At 48.5% G+C, this 14,972-nt stretch overlaps 6 protein-coding genes across 6 annotated transcripts; 2 read left to right on the top strand and 4 right to left on the bottom strand.

Moving 5' to 3' along the window:
• Positions 1-1,500: 1,500 nt before the first annotated feature.
• On the bottom strand, positions 1,501-1,719 carry N7509_005928 (uncharacterized protein; the record flags this gene model as incomplete). The annotated part of the gene is made up of 1 exon (XM_056630565.1): positions 1,501-1,719. One exon carries the CDS (start codon positions 1,717-1,719, stop codon positions 1,501-1,503), a length of 219 nt encoding a protein of 72 aa, XP_056489867.1.
• A 3,275-nt stretch (positions 1,720-4,994) lies between these two features.
• Positions 4,995-5,453, bottom strand: N7509_005927 (uncharacterized protein; the record flags this gene model as incomplete). The annotated part of the gene is made up of 3 exons (XM_056630564.1): positions 4,995-5,088; positions 5,213-5,288; positions 5,378-5,453. The coding sequence occupies 3 exons, from the start codon at positions 5,451-5,453 to the stop codon at positions 4,995-4,997; spliced, it is 246 nt and encodes an 81-aa protein (XP_056489866.1).
• Positions 5,454-6,100: 647 nt separating this feature from the next.
• Positions 6,101-9,004, top strand: N7509_005926 (uncharacterized protein; the record flags this gene model as incomplete). The annotated part of the gene is made up of 5 exons (XM_056630563.1): positions 6,101-6,191; positions 6,253-6,403; positions 6,452-7,518; positions 7,572-7,815; positions 8,029-9,004. 5 exons carry the CDS (start codon positions 6,101-6,103, stop codon positions 9,002-9,004), a joined length of 2,529 nt encoding a protein of 842 aa, XP_056489865.1.
• A 1,939-nt stretch (positions 9,005-10,943) lies between these two features.
• On the bottom strand, positions 10,944-12,049 carry N7509_005925 (translation initiation factor eIF2B subunit alpha; the record flags this gene model as incomplete). The annotated part of the gene is made up of 2 exons (XM_056630562.1): positions 10,944-11,946; positions 12,000-12,049. 2 exons carry the CDS (start codon positions 12,047-12,049, stop codon positions 10,944-10,946), a joined length of 1,053 nt encoding a protein of 350 aa, XP_056489864.1.
• A 247-nt stretch (positions 12,050-12,296) lies between these two features.
• Positions 12,297-13,873, top strand: nuf2 (kinetochore-associated Ndc80 complex subunit NUF2; the record flags this gene model as incomplete). The annotated part of the gene is made up of 4 exons (XM_056630561.1): positions 12,297-12,389; positions 12,464-12,724; positions 12,791-13,705; positions 13,760-13,873. 4 exons carry the CDS (start codon positions 12,297-12,299, stop codon positions 13,871-13,873), a joined length of 1,383 nt encoding a protein of 460 aa, XP_056489863.1.
• Positions 13,874-14,027: 154 nt separating this feature from the next.
• N7509_005923 (uncharacterized protein) lies at positions 14,028-14,669 on the bottom strand (the record flags this gene model as incomplete). The annotated part of the gene is made up of 1 exon (XM_056630560.1): positions 14,028-14,669. The coding sequence occupies one exon, from the start codon at positions 14,667-14,669 to the stop codon at positions 14,028-14,030; it is 642 nt and encodes a 213-aa protein (XP_056489862.1).
• Between the last annotated feature and the right edge of the window lie 303 nt (positions 14,670-14,972).

Raw genomic sequence — 14,972 nt, 5'->3', positions numbered from 1 at the left:
TCCGTACTCCGTACTAGTACCTGTCCTGCTCTTCCTGACTTTGATCCATTATTCTTAACCAGCTAGCGCCGATATTCTTGTTGCTTAGATCGTTTGGCAGCACCTGATCATCAACAAATTGGAGTCGATCATGAAAGTCCAAAGGGTCCAGACCCTGCCGCGGCCTCCCTCCACTGTCCTGCATCTCGTCCGAGATAGGAATTACCCCGAGCCATCCAGTCCCCCGCCTTACACTGAGACACCAGACATTCAAATGAGGAATGGGCCCGACGGAGAGGAAGAGACCCGTTGTAACTACTCTACCGCGTACATATAATCTATCATACACAAACCCCTCACAACTTAAACTCTGGCTTGGATCATTCAAGTTCGATACAGACAAACACACCCCTGCAACCTTGGAAGGGCACCGAAAGACATGAGTGCCGGCAGTCAAAAACCCGGGCCTGAACCCCTGCGATCCCCTGTCAATGGCGTCGATAGCGGCGGAGAGACACCGACCTTGCACCCCATTGAGCGGAGTCTAGCCCCGAGCCTGTGCAGGCGTAGAAGCCGAACGCGCCTTACTTTCTATCCGACGCACTGGTAGTTGGTCGAGTACGGCAGTTAAGTCCTTACCTGTCTATGTATCGATGTACATCCAAGCCATTTAAAGGTGGCGTTGGCCTTACTTCGACCAGTGGAGGACCGCCACGAAAAGACCATGTGGCAGCCAGGTCATCGGCTTCATTCTTCATTGTTGTCTTGCCACTAATTGTACAATCAACACGGAGGAGGAGAGTCGGTCACTGTCTCAAAGTAAGACCAACGGATCAAAAAGTAACCGATGTCTCTGCACTGGCAGTTGTCTCCGGCTAAAGGTAAAACAAACTACATACGAGTCCTCCGTTGGTCAAGTAGCCAGGCCAAGCCCCGAGACTGGGCGACGTGAATATTCAAATCCAATCCAATCCCCCCCAATCCAAGGCCCCTCTCTATGTAAAACGCCAGATAAAAATACCATGCAGTCTCGGTGTCCGCAGAGCCGAATTCCGACCGAAAAAGAGAGAGAGAGAGAGAGAAAGAGAGAGAAAAAAAAGCAAACCGATTCACAATCAAAATCAAAGTCATAACCCGGAAGCAAATCCAAATCCAAACCCAAACCCAAACGGAACCAGACCCGGCCGGGGAAAAAAAGAACAAAAAGACCCTAAGGAAAGAAGAACAAATCTGCTGGCTCTGCAAGACAAATCGGGAACCCACATCCCAATCTCTCTCAGCCATGTGCAAACCACCACCCTACCATACCCTAGGCTAGATGCATTGCTGCCCCACCAGATCCCTCTGGACTGGATACAATAGTCGGCATTAGTTAGTTATTCCATGCCATCAATGTACTCGTATGTATGTGCAGTACATAGCCAAGATCTGATACCCTCGATACTACTCCCAACTCATGAACTGAGTTTCATTTCATTTCGATTCTTCCCTTCACCAACTCCCACTTCCTCTCCATCCACCTCACTGACTGACACGTTTTCGCAGCCGATTTGGCTCACGCTCCAGGACCCGATACCGGCGACTACTGCGTCGACTGAGAAATCGCCGGATTGACCACGAGCCGGGGGTCTGGCGGGTGTCGGCGGGTGGGGAGCCGGCGCTATCGAGCGGTGTGTAGGGAGTGTTGGTGTTGTTGGACTCGGATTCGGATTGGAGGTTTGTTAATGGTTGGGCATCCATTTCCGGTTTTCGTAGCGATGGTGTGTACGAGTAGGGTATATGTGATGCGATGTGATGTGTCGGTCAGGCAAAGTTCTGTTCTGTTCTGTTCTGTACTTTACTCCGTAGCGTAGTGGGTGTACTCGTACTTGATCTGGCCCTGTGACCCGCCGAGTTGGAGAAGGACTGGAGTTGTTCGAATTGATGTGGCGAGAGTGAGGGGTGGGAGGGAAAGCTGGGATTTTTTCGGATCCTTGCGGGATTAATCGAGGTTGGATCTGGTTTCAAGGCTCTTCTGCTGCTCTTTCTTTGATGGGTGTTCTTGTCAGAGATGCTGGTTCAGGAACTGGGGAGCGGGGTTGTTGCTGTGGGGCGGGCATGACCATGTTGAATTGTGATCGTTGGGGCCGTCCTGGGGTTCATGTTGTTTTATCTGATTCTACTATTACTGCTATTTCTTGGATGGGAGGGTCAGGCGGTGCTTCTGACCATCTGCCATATCTCTTTTCTATATGCAGGCTACTTGGGGATCTTCTGGCATCTCCTGGTCATTCACTACACTGCATTCAAGCAATACGAGGTCTTCCAAGATGCCTACGCGGCGATCAGATCGATGTTGGGACAGTGTATCACTGTTTCGTCATTTCGAGGCTCGCGGGTTACCAGATACTTAAAATGCCTAGCTAGAATGTACATTTGTCCTCTGGGTCGGGGTCGCAACCATATATGTCATTTCGATCGTAATAAAGCTGACGGTAACACTGCCGCCTCGGGAAGCGATCGGTTTCCATGGCCCAACCTGAGCTATAGTCCCCCCCGCCGCCCTGAGCTGCTCCCTGAGCACAGGGGTTCTACTTGGAACAGTTGTTCTAAGTCAACGTATCATCTACTCCCTCTGATTCTCACATTATCATGTATACACTTACCCTTCTCATTCCTGTCCAAATGACACTAAAGTAGTACTTACCCATTTCTCACCCCAGCCGCACCCACCCAACTACTGACTGTGTTTAAGCCATGCCGGTCAGCTAGTAACTTTTTAGGGAGGGGGGGCTTTTTCTTTCTTTCCATTAATGTTGACACTAAGAGAACACCCAGCATGGCCTACCAGGTACGGCTACAAAAGGTTTGGGTGCCCGCTCAGCGTGGACCTCGAGAACTCCTTCACCAGTTGACAGCGGTCATTGCGGTTGGTCAATCGATATTCCAAGGTTCTCAGTAAGACGCAACACTATTCCTGAATACAATCTCAGTTTTCGATTGCTGGGAATGAAGCCAAATTTAACGAACGATGGGTAAGCAAGTATTGAATTGCCCAACATATATTTCTTAAATTGGTGGATCTTGCCATTCTGCAGCAACACTATTTAGGGTATCAAAAATATACCTCCATTCAGTAGAGGGTGCGTTGGTCCATAAACATGCCTACAGAGGCCCGTATTTGAACCGCGATGATGAATTTATTCAAAAACTACTCGACAAAGCCTGTGTGCGGAGCTCAGGTACTCACAGAGATCAGTACACGGCGCAGCGCAGCAAGCAAAGGAAGAAGTAGCGTTCGACGAAAGTAATAGCTTGAGGAGAATCAGAAGAAAGCTAAGATGGAAGGTTAGTTACACAGGCGTAGGCGTGGATGCCTAGAGCGGTGCCGTAGGCGTGAGGCATCCACGAATAACTAGTAACAACACCAGTTCGTAATACCCTGCATAAATATTATCCTTATTTGAAACTTATACACAAAGGTCCCTGGGACCTAGCAGATACAGAGCACTTTTTGTTCAAAGTCAAGTAGATGGTTGAAAGACATCATCGAATAAAAATACCTCAATAATGGCTTTACTGACTTCGATAAGTCGACTCAATAGCTTTCAATTTCCCAACGACTTGCAGTAACCGAGGGTCCAATTAATAATGCAGAAATTTAATACGGGGACGGTTAGTGGGGATTTAAGTGATAGTTATACTTGCCTACCCTAGGCGTGTATTTGTACTATGTGCTGGAGTTTTCCTGAGAGGTGGTATTAAATTCAGTTACTCATCTGCAATCAGTTACTCATCTGCAATCAGTTACTCATCTGCAATCAGTTACTCATCTGCAATAAGCTATCGCAATACTAATATACTGGACAAATAATTACTTCATGGAAACCAGACACGCAGGATATCGCGCCTTCTATTTCTAATAGCTCCTTCTATGCCTACGTTGTTCGCCCTCTTTGTTTGTTGACACCACCATTTTCATACTCTTCATCCCCCCACCCCTAGCACAACGGAGCATGACTTACATAGCACTGTTCCTCTTTTGATCTCGATGAGCAGCTTGTTCCAAGGAAAATGCGATTACGACTCTCATTGTAATTGTTGTTACAAATATTGATGAAGACGGGTGTGAAATGAGCACCGGCCGAATGAATAACAGAAGGTTAATGCCAGGTTCATCGTCGTTCTCGACCTTCCAACCAATTCTGCGAATCTCCTGAAGATATTGTCGACTTAACCGCCATTCCTCGTATAAAATTCTATTCTTTATGATCATAAATCTAGTTTCACCTGGCCACCTGCTCGCTCTCTCTGTCGTAATAATTTACATTCCTCCTCAAGCTCTGAGCAGTCACACTGTTCTTGTCGCCTTCTTGCATACAAGGCTGCGCCCCGAGCAGCTACAAAAGTAAGATCCATAGCTTTTTTTTTCCATAGGCAGATTTCGCTATTTTAGGTTCGATATAAAGTTCTGACAGCCCGGCCAAGGCGTCTTTCAAATAAGCCAGAAAAAGAGGGTTTGTTGTGCTCTTGCCAGCTAGAAGAAAATCAGTAATTCGAACAACAGAGCAACACTTATAATCTGCTTACGGAGACGAGCCTATAATAAGTCTGGATCATCTGCTTCAAGAATTTGATCTAGCCCTCGTCCGAAGTTAAGAGCTTTTATCTCATCGTATGCAAAGGGCAAAAAGGCTTGACCACCATCAGGTATAGTAATACTGATGTATAACAGATGGCGGGTAAAAGAAATGAAAAGAATTGTCGGAGGACTAGCCCTAGCCCATTCATATGAGAACTTATCTGTACACTGCTATAGATCATGATAGTATTTGCATAGTCTATAGCCGTTAGCAGCATAAACAGCATCTGCCTCTACCAGACGTTTGGGATAATATGAACAATCACCCGTCTAGGTCTGTAAATCTAGCTCTTGAAGAGCAGTATTGGTTATTTCTGGACTCAAGGTTTCTATATTGAGAGTTGTAATGGCAACCCTATTCAGATCTTAGCGTATCTGCTTCTCTGTGGCAAGCTTAAGATTCTAGAGTATTTCGCTGATAATTTTGATGTTGTCTACTTCCACTGGTTGCTCGAGCTTTTCGTTTAACCAACGCTATCCAGCCCACGCTGGAAAGGGGATATTAAAGAAAGAGTCCAAAAGAGAGAATAGCTTAAAGTATAAATTTTAGAAAATTCTACCTTAATCTTTAATTAATACAGGCTTACCTCCTTTCGTAAGGCGTATTATCACCTTAAGATACTCAGGTTTACTATAGATCTGGATAACTTCAACAACAGTTCTATTATTATATTGTATAGCGGAAGTTCTGTTAAAAATAAGGATCAGTTTAGGCTCTAATTCATCAGATCACCAAAATAGCCACACACTCACCCTTATAAAGGAGTTAGATCGAACCCGACTCCCGGGGCATCATAAATATCGGCCGGAAGGCATATTTCACACTAGGGACGGTGACAGCTATAGAAGGCATAAGCAACTGTTGAAAAGGCAACAAGAGTAAAGATCCAAGTTAAATCCATCTAGAAGAGTCAAGACAGGGTCGGTACGCATACTCGCAAGATGCAAGTTCTGGGTGACCCCCCTTGTGAGGGCCTACTGGGGGTATTTCTGATTATGTGACACGGACGAACTGTGTTGTCCGAGACTCCTGAGTTTCGTAGAGTGCTACGGGGCGTATTCAGTATTTAGGCAACATTCGTAGCCCCCGGAAGATGCCAGTATTCCCAGGCGACAGTATTGAAAGTGTAGTGATCTATTATAGTCAACAAACATTGATCAATATGGCCAAGCGTACTACAGTCATTCTCGCAATCGGCTTGACCGATACACACTCAATCTCTCTCTTCTTGCCCCACTGCCAAGACCTTAGCGCAGATGATGTATTGGGCTCCTCGATAACACGACTCTTTCGGCCATGCTTGTTTCTTTCCCCACTTTTGATGTTGACTGGCCGACGAGAAGGAAGCCGCCACATCTTAGCTATTCGAAAGATAGAATGAGCAACTGTCAGATTTTGGCGCCTAGGTCACCTGATAGCGGGGCTAACGATAGCCTTCTAAGGGTTGAGACCTTTTAGCTACCCAAAAACCCAAGCATTCCATGCATCGGGTGTTAAATATGACTTGCATATCATTTGGTAAAACAAATTCTGGCCTCCAGGCTGGTATTATCAATGGCACGGTTAATACACAGTTCTATCTGCCCACAGGTAGGTTTCACAAGGGCCTGGAAATGCGACCAAGTTGACAAATCGCTGCTTCTTGACCCAGAGCGACCGGAAACCCCACCAACTCCTCTATCGACCGTCCCGTTCGGTCGCGACCCAGACTTTGTCAGCCGCGACACACTGCTTGATCAGATACATAAAAAGATATCAGTCCCAGGGTCCAGGATAGCTCTTGTAGGCATCGGTGGTGTCGGGTCAGTGCAAAGAACTTGGGCGGGTAGATCAGTGCTGACAATCGGCAGGAAATCGCAACTTGCTATCGAATACTGTTATCGACTTCGAGATCAATCGCCCAATACATGGGTTTTCTGGGTCCATGCAAGTAACGCGGCCCGGTTCGAGCAAAGTTTCCGCGATATCGCCGAGCAGGCCAAAATTCCCGGGCGTCAGGATCCCACAGCCAATATATTCCAGCTCGTCGAAAGCTGGCTCCAGGATAGGAAGAGAGTAAAGTGGTTACTGATTCTTGATAATGTTGATGATGATGGGTTTCTTCACCAGCCATCAACGATAGGCCAGCAGGGCCTGCAGATCGGCCAAACTAATACCCCGACAAAGCCTTTATTGGAGTATATTCCCCGAAGCCCGAGCGGATCTATAATCATCACAAGTCGGAATAAAGAGGTAGCGTCAAAGATTGTCCACAACGAGGACGTTCTTGAAATAGAACCAATGGATAGGTCCGAGGCGCTAAAACTTCTCCAACAAAAGCTTGGACGGCTAGCGGAAACTCCTGATGTTCTAACGTTAATCGAAGAGCTCGAGTTTATGCCACTAGCGATTGTGCAAGCAGCCGGCTATATCGTGCATCGAGCACCCCGCTGTACAGTATCGCAGTATCTCGAGAAGTTTCGAAAGAATGATCACGAAGCGACCAAGCTTCTTCATTATGAGGCGGGTTATCTTTATCGAGATTGGGAAGCGAAGAATTCGATTCTAGTCACATGGCAAATATCCTTCGACTATATTCGACGGATACGACCTTCTGCTACTGATTTACTCTCCCTCATGAGCTTTTTCGACCGACAGGGAGTTTCAGAGGACCTTCTCCAAAACTCGCACGAGATTACGTTTGATCGCCACGACGAGGATACGGACAGCACATCAGAATCTAACACGGATGATGAGTTTGATGATGATGTTACAACATTGAGAGACTTTTCATTTATTTCCGTTAGCGAGAACATAAAAGTGTTCACGATGCACCGGCTAGTGCAACTTACTGTGCGTGTATGGCTGAAAACCAATGGACAAATAGAGCGATGGAAGGAGGAATTCATCGCGAGCCTATACCAAAGGTTTCCGACCGGTGAATATGAAACTGGGCACGGTGCCGGTCGTTATTCCCACATATGAAATCAGTGGTGTCACAACGACCAGGATCACACGACTCTCTACAAAAATGGGCCACGCTACTCTACAAAGGCGCATGGTATGCTCAGGAAAGCGGCAACATTGCGGAATCAAAGGATATGGCATCTATATCAAGGAGGGAGCGAGAGTTAATATTTGGCTTAGAGGGTGAACAGACCCTTGAGAGCACTACGATGTTGGCGGGCATATACCGACTTGAGGGCCGATGGGAGGAGGCCGAGCAGCTCTTCGTGTAGGTCATGGAAACAAGTAAGACGAAGCTCGGTGCGGACCATCTCTCTACGCTGTCGAGTATGAACAACCTGGCGTTGACCTATAGGGACCAGGGCCGATCGGAGGAGGCGGAGCAGCTCTTTATATAGGTTATGGAGACAAGCAAGACGAAGCTCGGTGCAGATCATACGGACACACTGTCAAGCATGAACAATCTAGCGTTAACCTATAGGGACCAGGGCCAATGGGAAAAGGCAGAGCAGCTCTTTGTGCAGGTCATGGAGGCTCGTAAGATAAAGCTTGGCATGGACTATCCTGACACGCTGTCGAGCATGAATAATCTGGCGTTGAGCTATAAGGACCAGGGCCAATGGGAAAAGGCAGAGCAGCTCTTTGTGCAAGTTATAGAGACTCGCAAGACGAAGCTCGGCGCAGACCATTATAACACGCTAACGAGCATGAACAACCTGGCATTAACGTTGTGGAACCAGGGCCGATGGGATAAGGCGGAGCAGCTCATTTTGCAGGTTATGGAGACTCGTAAAACGAAGCTCGGTGCAGACCATCCCTCTACGCTGTCCAGCATAAACAACCTGGCGTTAATCTATAGGGACCAGGGCCGATGGGAGGAGGCGGAGCAGCTATTTGTGCGGGTCATGGAGAGGAGCAAGACGAAGCTCGGTACGGACCATCCTGACACACTGTCGAGCATGAACAACCTAGCATCGACGTTCTGGAACCAGGGCCGGTGGGAGGAGGCGGAGCAGCTCTTCGTGCAGGTCATGGAGACTCGCAAGACGAAGCTCGGCGCGGACCATCCTGACACGCTATCGAGTATGGCCAACCTGGCATCGACGTATAAGGGCCAGGGCCGATGGGAGGAGGCGGAGCAGCTCTTTGTGCAAGTCATGGAGACTCGCAAGACGAAGCTCGGCGCGGACCATCCTGACACGCTGTCGAGCATGAACAACCTTGCTCATACCCTTATGTCGTCGGGTCAATACAAAGCCGCTTTGCAGTTGATGGCCGATTGCGTTCAGCTTCGCGACCGAAAACTAGGCCCTCACCATCCGTATACTATTTCTTCCAAGTCTGCCCTAGAAGAATGGCGCGGCAAAGTTGACTCCCCATCTTCCCAACTCACTGAGCCTCCGACGGACACCAAAGAGGCCTCAATCCTGGGCAGTTCCACAGAAACCTCCGAGTGAGTTCTAGACCTGGTGGACATCCTAAGCGGACAATATTCTTTCGCCTCTTTGGCAGAAAGTAGGACTCTCCCTTTTCAATTTCTCTGGAGTGTAGCTTTGCTTGGTGATAGTTGAAAAGAGATCCATCAAATTAACAAATTCTACAATCACGATGAACGGCTCGGTTGTAACATCAACAGCTTGAACCTTGGAAGTTTCCAAACTGTTTCGACTATATCCATGAGGCCTTGGCGGTGGGACTAGAAAAGAGTTAACTAACTATGGAGAGTGTATTAGTCAAGGCGATTTTGAGAATGACTGTACGGTGGAGTCCGACGGTCAACCAAGATCGACAATGCTTTAAAAGTCCCCTCTCGCACTTACTAGTCCAGCTGGTTTCAAATTGATAGTTTCGTAAACTCTAGTTGACCAGGGCTTGATCCCCTTCCCCCACTTCATCCTACTTTGGGCAACTGACCACAAGGACAAGCCACGATCGCCATGGCGATCCATGGCCCCTATGAGATCACGAGCCCGCCCCAAAGGCTTCAACTCTGTTAAGCCCTATCCCCAAAAGAATCGGTCAGGCCATAAGACCCTTCACCGTCGCTAGTGGACCCACCAACCGCGTTGAAGAACTTGGGGCGGCCAGGAACCCCGCATCGCTCTAGTTGCTTCGCTTGGGCTCGGGACACGCTTAATGGCCGGATGTTCAATGGAAGACCGCCTCGTATTGGATGGAAAAGCTCGGATGAGACCCTGTCAGGCCTTCTTCATATGCTCGGTCTGGTTGGGCTTAAAACCCTAAGTGGTTGCTCATTGCTCATGGAGGGGTGGTCGAAGATTATTCCACGTCCACTTCGTCTTTAATCCTCCGTCGAGAAGTCTCTAGTACGACTGCGACTCTGACAAGCTGGGATTGTCCTACCTTCTACCAAAGAGATTTTGAATAAAGTATTTTACTCTTAGCCCAGCGGAATATCGGTGAACAGTTCTCTCTGTGGGCCGTTCAATATCTTCCGTGTTGTCAACCTGCTCCGTACCAGATCACGACCACGATCACGACCTCACCGACTTTTTTTCCTTCTCGAAACATTTGTGTGCCCAGTTGCCTTCATCATGGCACCACTTTGGATCTTCGTAGCTCTCGGATACCTACTTCTCTACGCTTTTGCTGCGATGCAAACGCAAGAGCTGTACGCTGTTGTCTCGAATCGGATAACGACCTGATGATGCTAGACCGTGTCTCGGACTGGTCGGTCCAATCAAGACTATACTTCATCAGACTGGAAACGAGCTTTATCCACTCATTCATGGATTATCACAACCGATGAGAGATGTCGAGAAACTCATCATTCATCCTCATTATCTATCCGCTCAACTCTTTCCCCGCAACACCCTGCCCTTGCCATGACTACCCCCTCATGATTACGACCTTTTGTGATTTCAACAATACCCAGATGGAAAAATTGCTGCTCGAGCGGAATGTTCTACCATGCACCTTATATAAGATTATGCGGCCGAGGCGGCTTATGAAGTTGTCTGGTACGACGACACACGTTTGATGATTAATGATTACGATGCCATGACTTTGGGAAAGATGATTATAAGCCAGAATTGCTTGTCTAGTTAGTTATAGCATACTTGCTAATCATCAATTTCTAAAAAAGGATCTTGCCCTCAGGCTTCTCTCCCCCTCATTCAAGTCGTAAATTGTAGATATTTTCAACTGATATGAAGACCGTTGAAAATTCAAGTCTTTGAATAATCAAATCTTAAATTTGAGTACTAGTAGATCCGCATAGCTAGCGAATGAAAATAAAAACTTCCGAAGTCATTCAAAATCATGTCATCTATTTCGTAAAGTCTTTTAACTTCAATGATACAAAAAGCGTCAGCGCCAGGCTTCTCAACAAAACTAAGCTCCCATAAAGCCGCAACCCAATGCCCGTGTACTTTTCTAGAACCAAATCTTAATCAGTTCCTCACTGACTGCACTAGGTGTGAGAACACCGCTATCGGTAATCAGAGCCGAAATGAGATGCGGAGGAGTGAAGTCCACTGAGTCACAAAGAGGCAACTCAATCGGGCGGTCGGCACTTGTATCGACCGGTTGCTCGCTTTGTTCGGTAATGTCTTCCTCGGACTTGAAGTCTATGACGTGTTGCTCGATGGGCAGGTCATATTGGCCAAGCGGGTAAAGACGAACGAACTTGTGGCTCTCGGCCACACAGTAGAACGGCTTTCCAATGGCCTTGGCCAGCAGACCGATTTGGTAGGTACCCATGCGGGATACAATACCTCCGTTCTCCACAACACCTTCAGCACCGACAATAACCATATCCGCCTTTCCAAGAGCATATGCCACTGCTGACTCCGGGATCGTCGACACCGGCACACCCTTCGCCCTCAGTGCGCGCACCGTTTCCATACCCTCCGGCTCGCCAGATGGCTCCTCGATGTTCATGCTGATGGACGACAGGACGTAGATGACTCGGAAACGGACCGCCGAAGGACCTCCCTCCTCGTCGGCTGCCTTCTGTAGCAGAGACGCGACAGCTCTGGATCCACCATTTGTGAGTACTGTGCAACCGTCACGAATGAATCCTCGTCCAAATGCAACAATCTTCTCTCGACTTTCCTTGGCACGTCTAATAAACAATCGCCCGTTCGACAGAAGATGTGTTCGGATAGCTTTGAAGTCCCCAGCGGGCCCCAGCTGCCCGGGTCTTTGTAATGTGGTAATCAGGTATCGCTGGAAGAGATCGGTTCCAGCCGACAGACCAATTGGGTTTGGGATTGCTTTTTTCAGGTGGGCGGTAGATTGGGCCAGTAGGTCAAGGGTTTCGGAGATTGTCGAGGAGGGCGAATGTGTGAGAAGCAGCACGAGAGCTTCAATAGCCGCGATGGGCATGGTAAGGTCGGGGTCGGAACGTAGGAGCTCATTGTACGTCGCAACGATGCTACAGGGAGGGTAAGTAGTGCGAAAAAGCTTCAGCAGGAAGATTAGACTTACTCAAACGGCTTTGCGCCGGCCGCGGGCGTGCTCTCAGTAGTTGTCGCCATGATGTTTGTACAAAGGAGCTCACGATGCGAAGGAAGAGTCATGATTTCTTTGAAGAGGTTTGTCGTGTTTGCACTCTGCCCCTCGGCGGTTGGGACTAACCCGATGTGGACGGGCGGGCGGATTGTTTACTTGGGACGAGAAAGCCCGCACATCATAACAACTCTCGGTCTTGAACCTCCCCAGCCCACCATTCCTGTCTGATCTTTTGAGCCAGGCTCAGACAGATCGTTTCATACGTCCGACACGATGGCGTACAACCATCGCATGAGCATGGCTGGTACCCAGCAGCCTCACAATCGGCGCAAGAAGGAAGATGATAATGACGCATTGATGCGCCTGGTCAGTTGCACCTTTTAGACCCGGGACCAGAAGACTTCGGGCCTCTGAAGAATATACCTCTAATACCATAGCAGCCCGACAAAGAAATCGCAGGATGTATCAACGACATCGGAATTCCCTTCAGTCCCTCGGATCTCGCCAAACCCAACCCCCAGCAGATCCAGATGGTCTTCGAATGGTTCGCAGAGCTCCTCATGAACACTACGCGCGAAACAGTCGAACCTGCTATGCATGTGGCAGCTGAAGATATCTGCGGCGATTATCCCGATATTGTTCCCAATGACACGCGAAACCTCATGGGTTTCTTTGTGAATGTCCGGAAGCTTCTGGCTGAGGTATGTAGCCCCTGGGCTCATCAGTGAGGGTTGAATGGTTGGTTAGCTAATTCTAACGACTTCCAGTGCGGTGTTAACGACTTTACTTTTACCGACCTGACCAAACCGACTCACGACCGACTAATCAAGATCTTCTCTTATCTCATCAACTTCGTCCGGTTCCGCGAATCCCAAGCCCCCGTCATCGATGAGCACTTCAACAAGACCGAGAAGACCAAATCAAGAATTGAGACTCTACACCTGGAAAATCAAGAAATGGAGCAGCGCCTAGCGGAGATGCGACGAGATCAACAAGCCAATGAGACGCAAGTGCGCGAAAAGGTGGCCCGAAATGACGAGCTGAAGGCTCGTCTCTTAGAGCTTCGTCGGGAGCAGACAAGAGTGGCAGACCATCTCGAAAGAGTCAAATCCGAGCGATCGCGCCGGCAGCAGCAACTAGAAGAGAAAACCGAGAAGACAGTTCGCACCCGACAAGAAGCCGAGAAACTTCGACCCTATGTCCTTGAATCTCCGGCGACATTACAATCTACGTTGACCGAGTTAGCGGAGAACTTGATGCGCGAGAAGGCACAGATTGATGCGATGGAAAAGCGAGCTAGGGCGCTCCAAACCTCCTCAGATACATTCACTGTGGTTTCGAATGATGTGCAAGCGTGTGTGAAATTGCTCGACGAAATTGCTACGGAATTGCAGAAGGAAGACGAGGAGGAATCACATGCCGCTCGGAATAAAGAGGCTATCTCGGACAGAGGCAACAGCGTACGAGAGGTAGAGCAGACCGAACATCTGCTTCAGCGGCAACTCGCTCGTTTGAACGATCGAATCGAGTCACTCCGCAGAAATGCGCAAGAAAAGGCTGAGGTTGCGCAGGCTCGCATGGAAGAGCTTCGCAACGTTCAAAAGCAGCTGCGTGAGGAGCGTGCGGAGAAGCAACGAGATATGGAAAGGAGGCGCATTCGTATTGAGCAGACAGAGAAGAAGGTACGACTTCTGTGTCCCCATTTTTGTGAGCAACTTTGCTAACTCATCCTCCAGATGGCTGATCTCAAGGAAAACATTGAGAGTGAAATCCAATCAGCCCATGACCAGTACCTCAAACTGGAGTCGCATATTAAACTCTATATCACAGAGATGGAGAAGTCGTTGTGAAAAACCAAGACTTGTAGCGTTTTTCTTTGGAACAGGAGTTCAGCGGTCGGCTCTAGGATACCCGGGCAGTGCATGTTCATTTTATGGAGTTGGATCATATTAGGATGCTTTTTGCACGAGTTTCATGTTCATCAATTCATTCATCTCATTTCTCCTATGTGTTATTCTGGTCAAATTCAAACCAGCGCTCGGCAACTTGTTTGATGGGCAAACCACGTCCGCCCCAGCCTCCGTCTTCACTGCGGATTCGTAGTGATCCATTCAATAGTGGAACTTGCGTATCCCATAGTCTTGAGCCCCAGTCGGAACTTGGAGGGTCTACCGCATTCATGCATTCACAGAGAACCAGGTCCATTCCTGCGCGGGATGCAGTCTCGACCGCAGTGGCAAGTGTTCTTGATAGCCCTTGGGCAGAGAACTCGGTCGTTGTCGCATGTAAAGCCACGAGATCTAGGATTGCAAGAACCTGCGGCTTCTCCAGACTTTCCTCTTCCTTGGTGGCACCATGTACTGAAGTAAAGACCGCAAGATATGCTCGAAGGCTCTCTAGCGAGGAACAAAACGCTAGTTGAATCTTGCTCGAGTTGGCCAGTAGTCCGATTGTCTTTGTAAGTAGATCATGACGGGTTTCAGCATTCGGGTCGGTAGATTGAGTTCGGATGGCCGCAGAGAGTTGAACGAGAAACTCGGTCCTGGTACCGCAGACAATGAGACGAGTGTTTTTGCAGGTCTTCAGCAATCGTTGAAGTAGATCTGTGACTAGGTCACAAAACGCGATGGTTGGTATTGAAACCATAATGTCATTGAAGAATCAGCTGTTCCGGGACTGCAGTTTAAATTGCATCATAGAGCTCGAAATCTGACTGTTCTGACATAAAATCATGATTCAGAATCGGCAGACATTGGGGCCTGGAGAAGAGTTGACGAATAAGTTTGGGAATAAGTTTGGAAATAAGTTTGGGACTCGGTCCAGCCAGCGCGGAAGATCGCCTCTCCCGCGGAGGTCACGCTCCTTCGCTCTCCCCCACCTATCTTCCACATCTCCCTCGGCCAATTCTCGCGCTCCTTGGACTGGGCCCCTCGGATGCTGGATTTAAGA

This window comes from Penicillium cosmopolitanum (genome assembly GCF_028827165.1).
Source record: "Penicillium cosmopolitanum strain IBT 29677 chromosome Unknown utg000006l:49.0-5199605.0:1.0-5204138.0, whole genome shotgun sequence".
Lineage (NCBI taxonomy): Eukaryota > Fungi > Ascomycota > Eurotiomycetes > Eurotiales > Aspergillaceae > Penicillium > Penicillium cosmopolitanum.
This window is presented reverse-complemented; position numbering and strand designations above follow the sequence as displayed.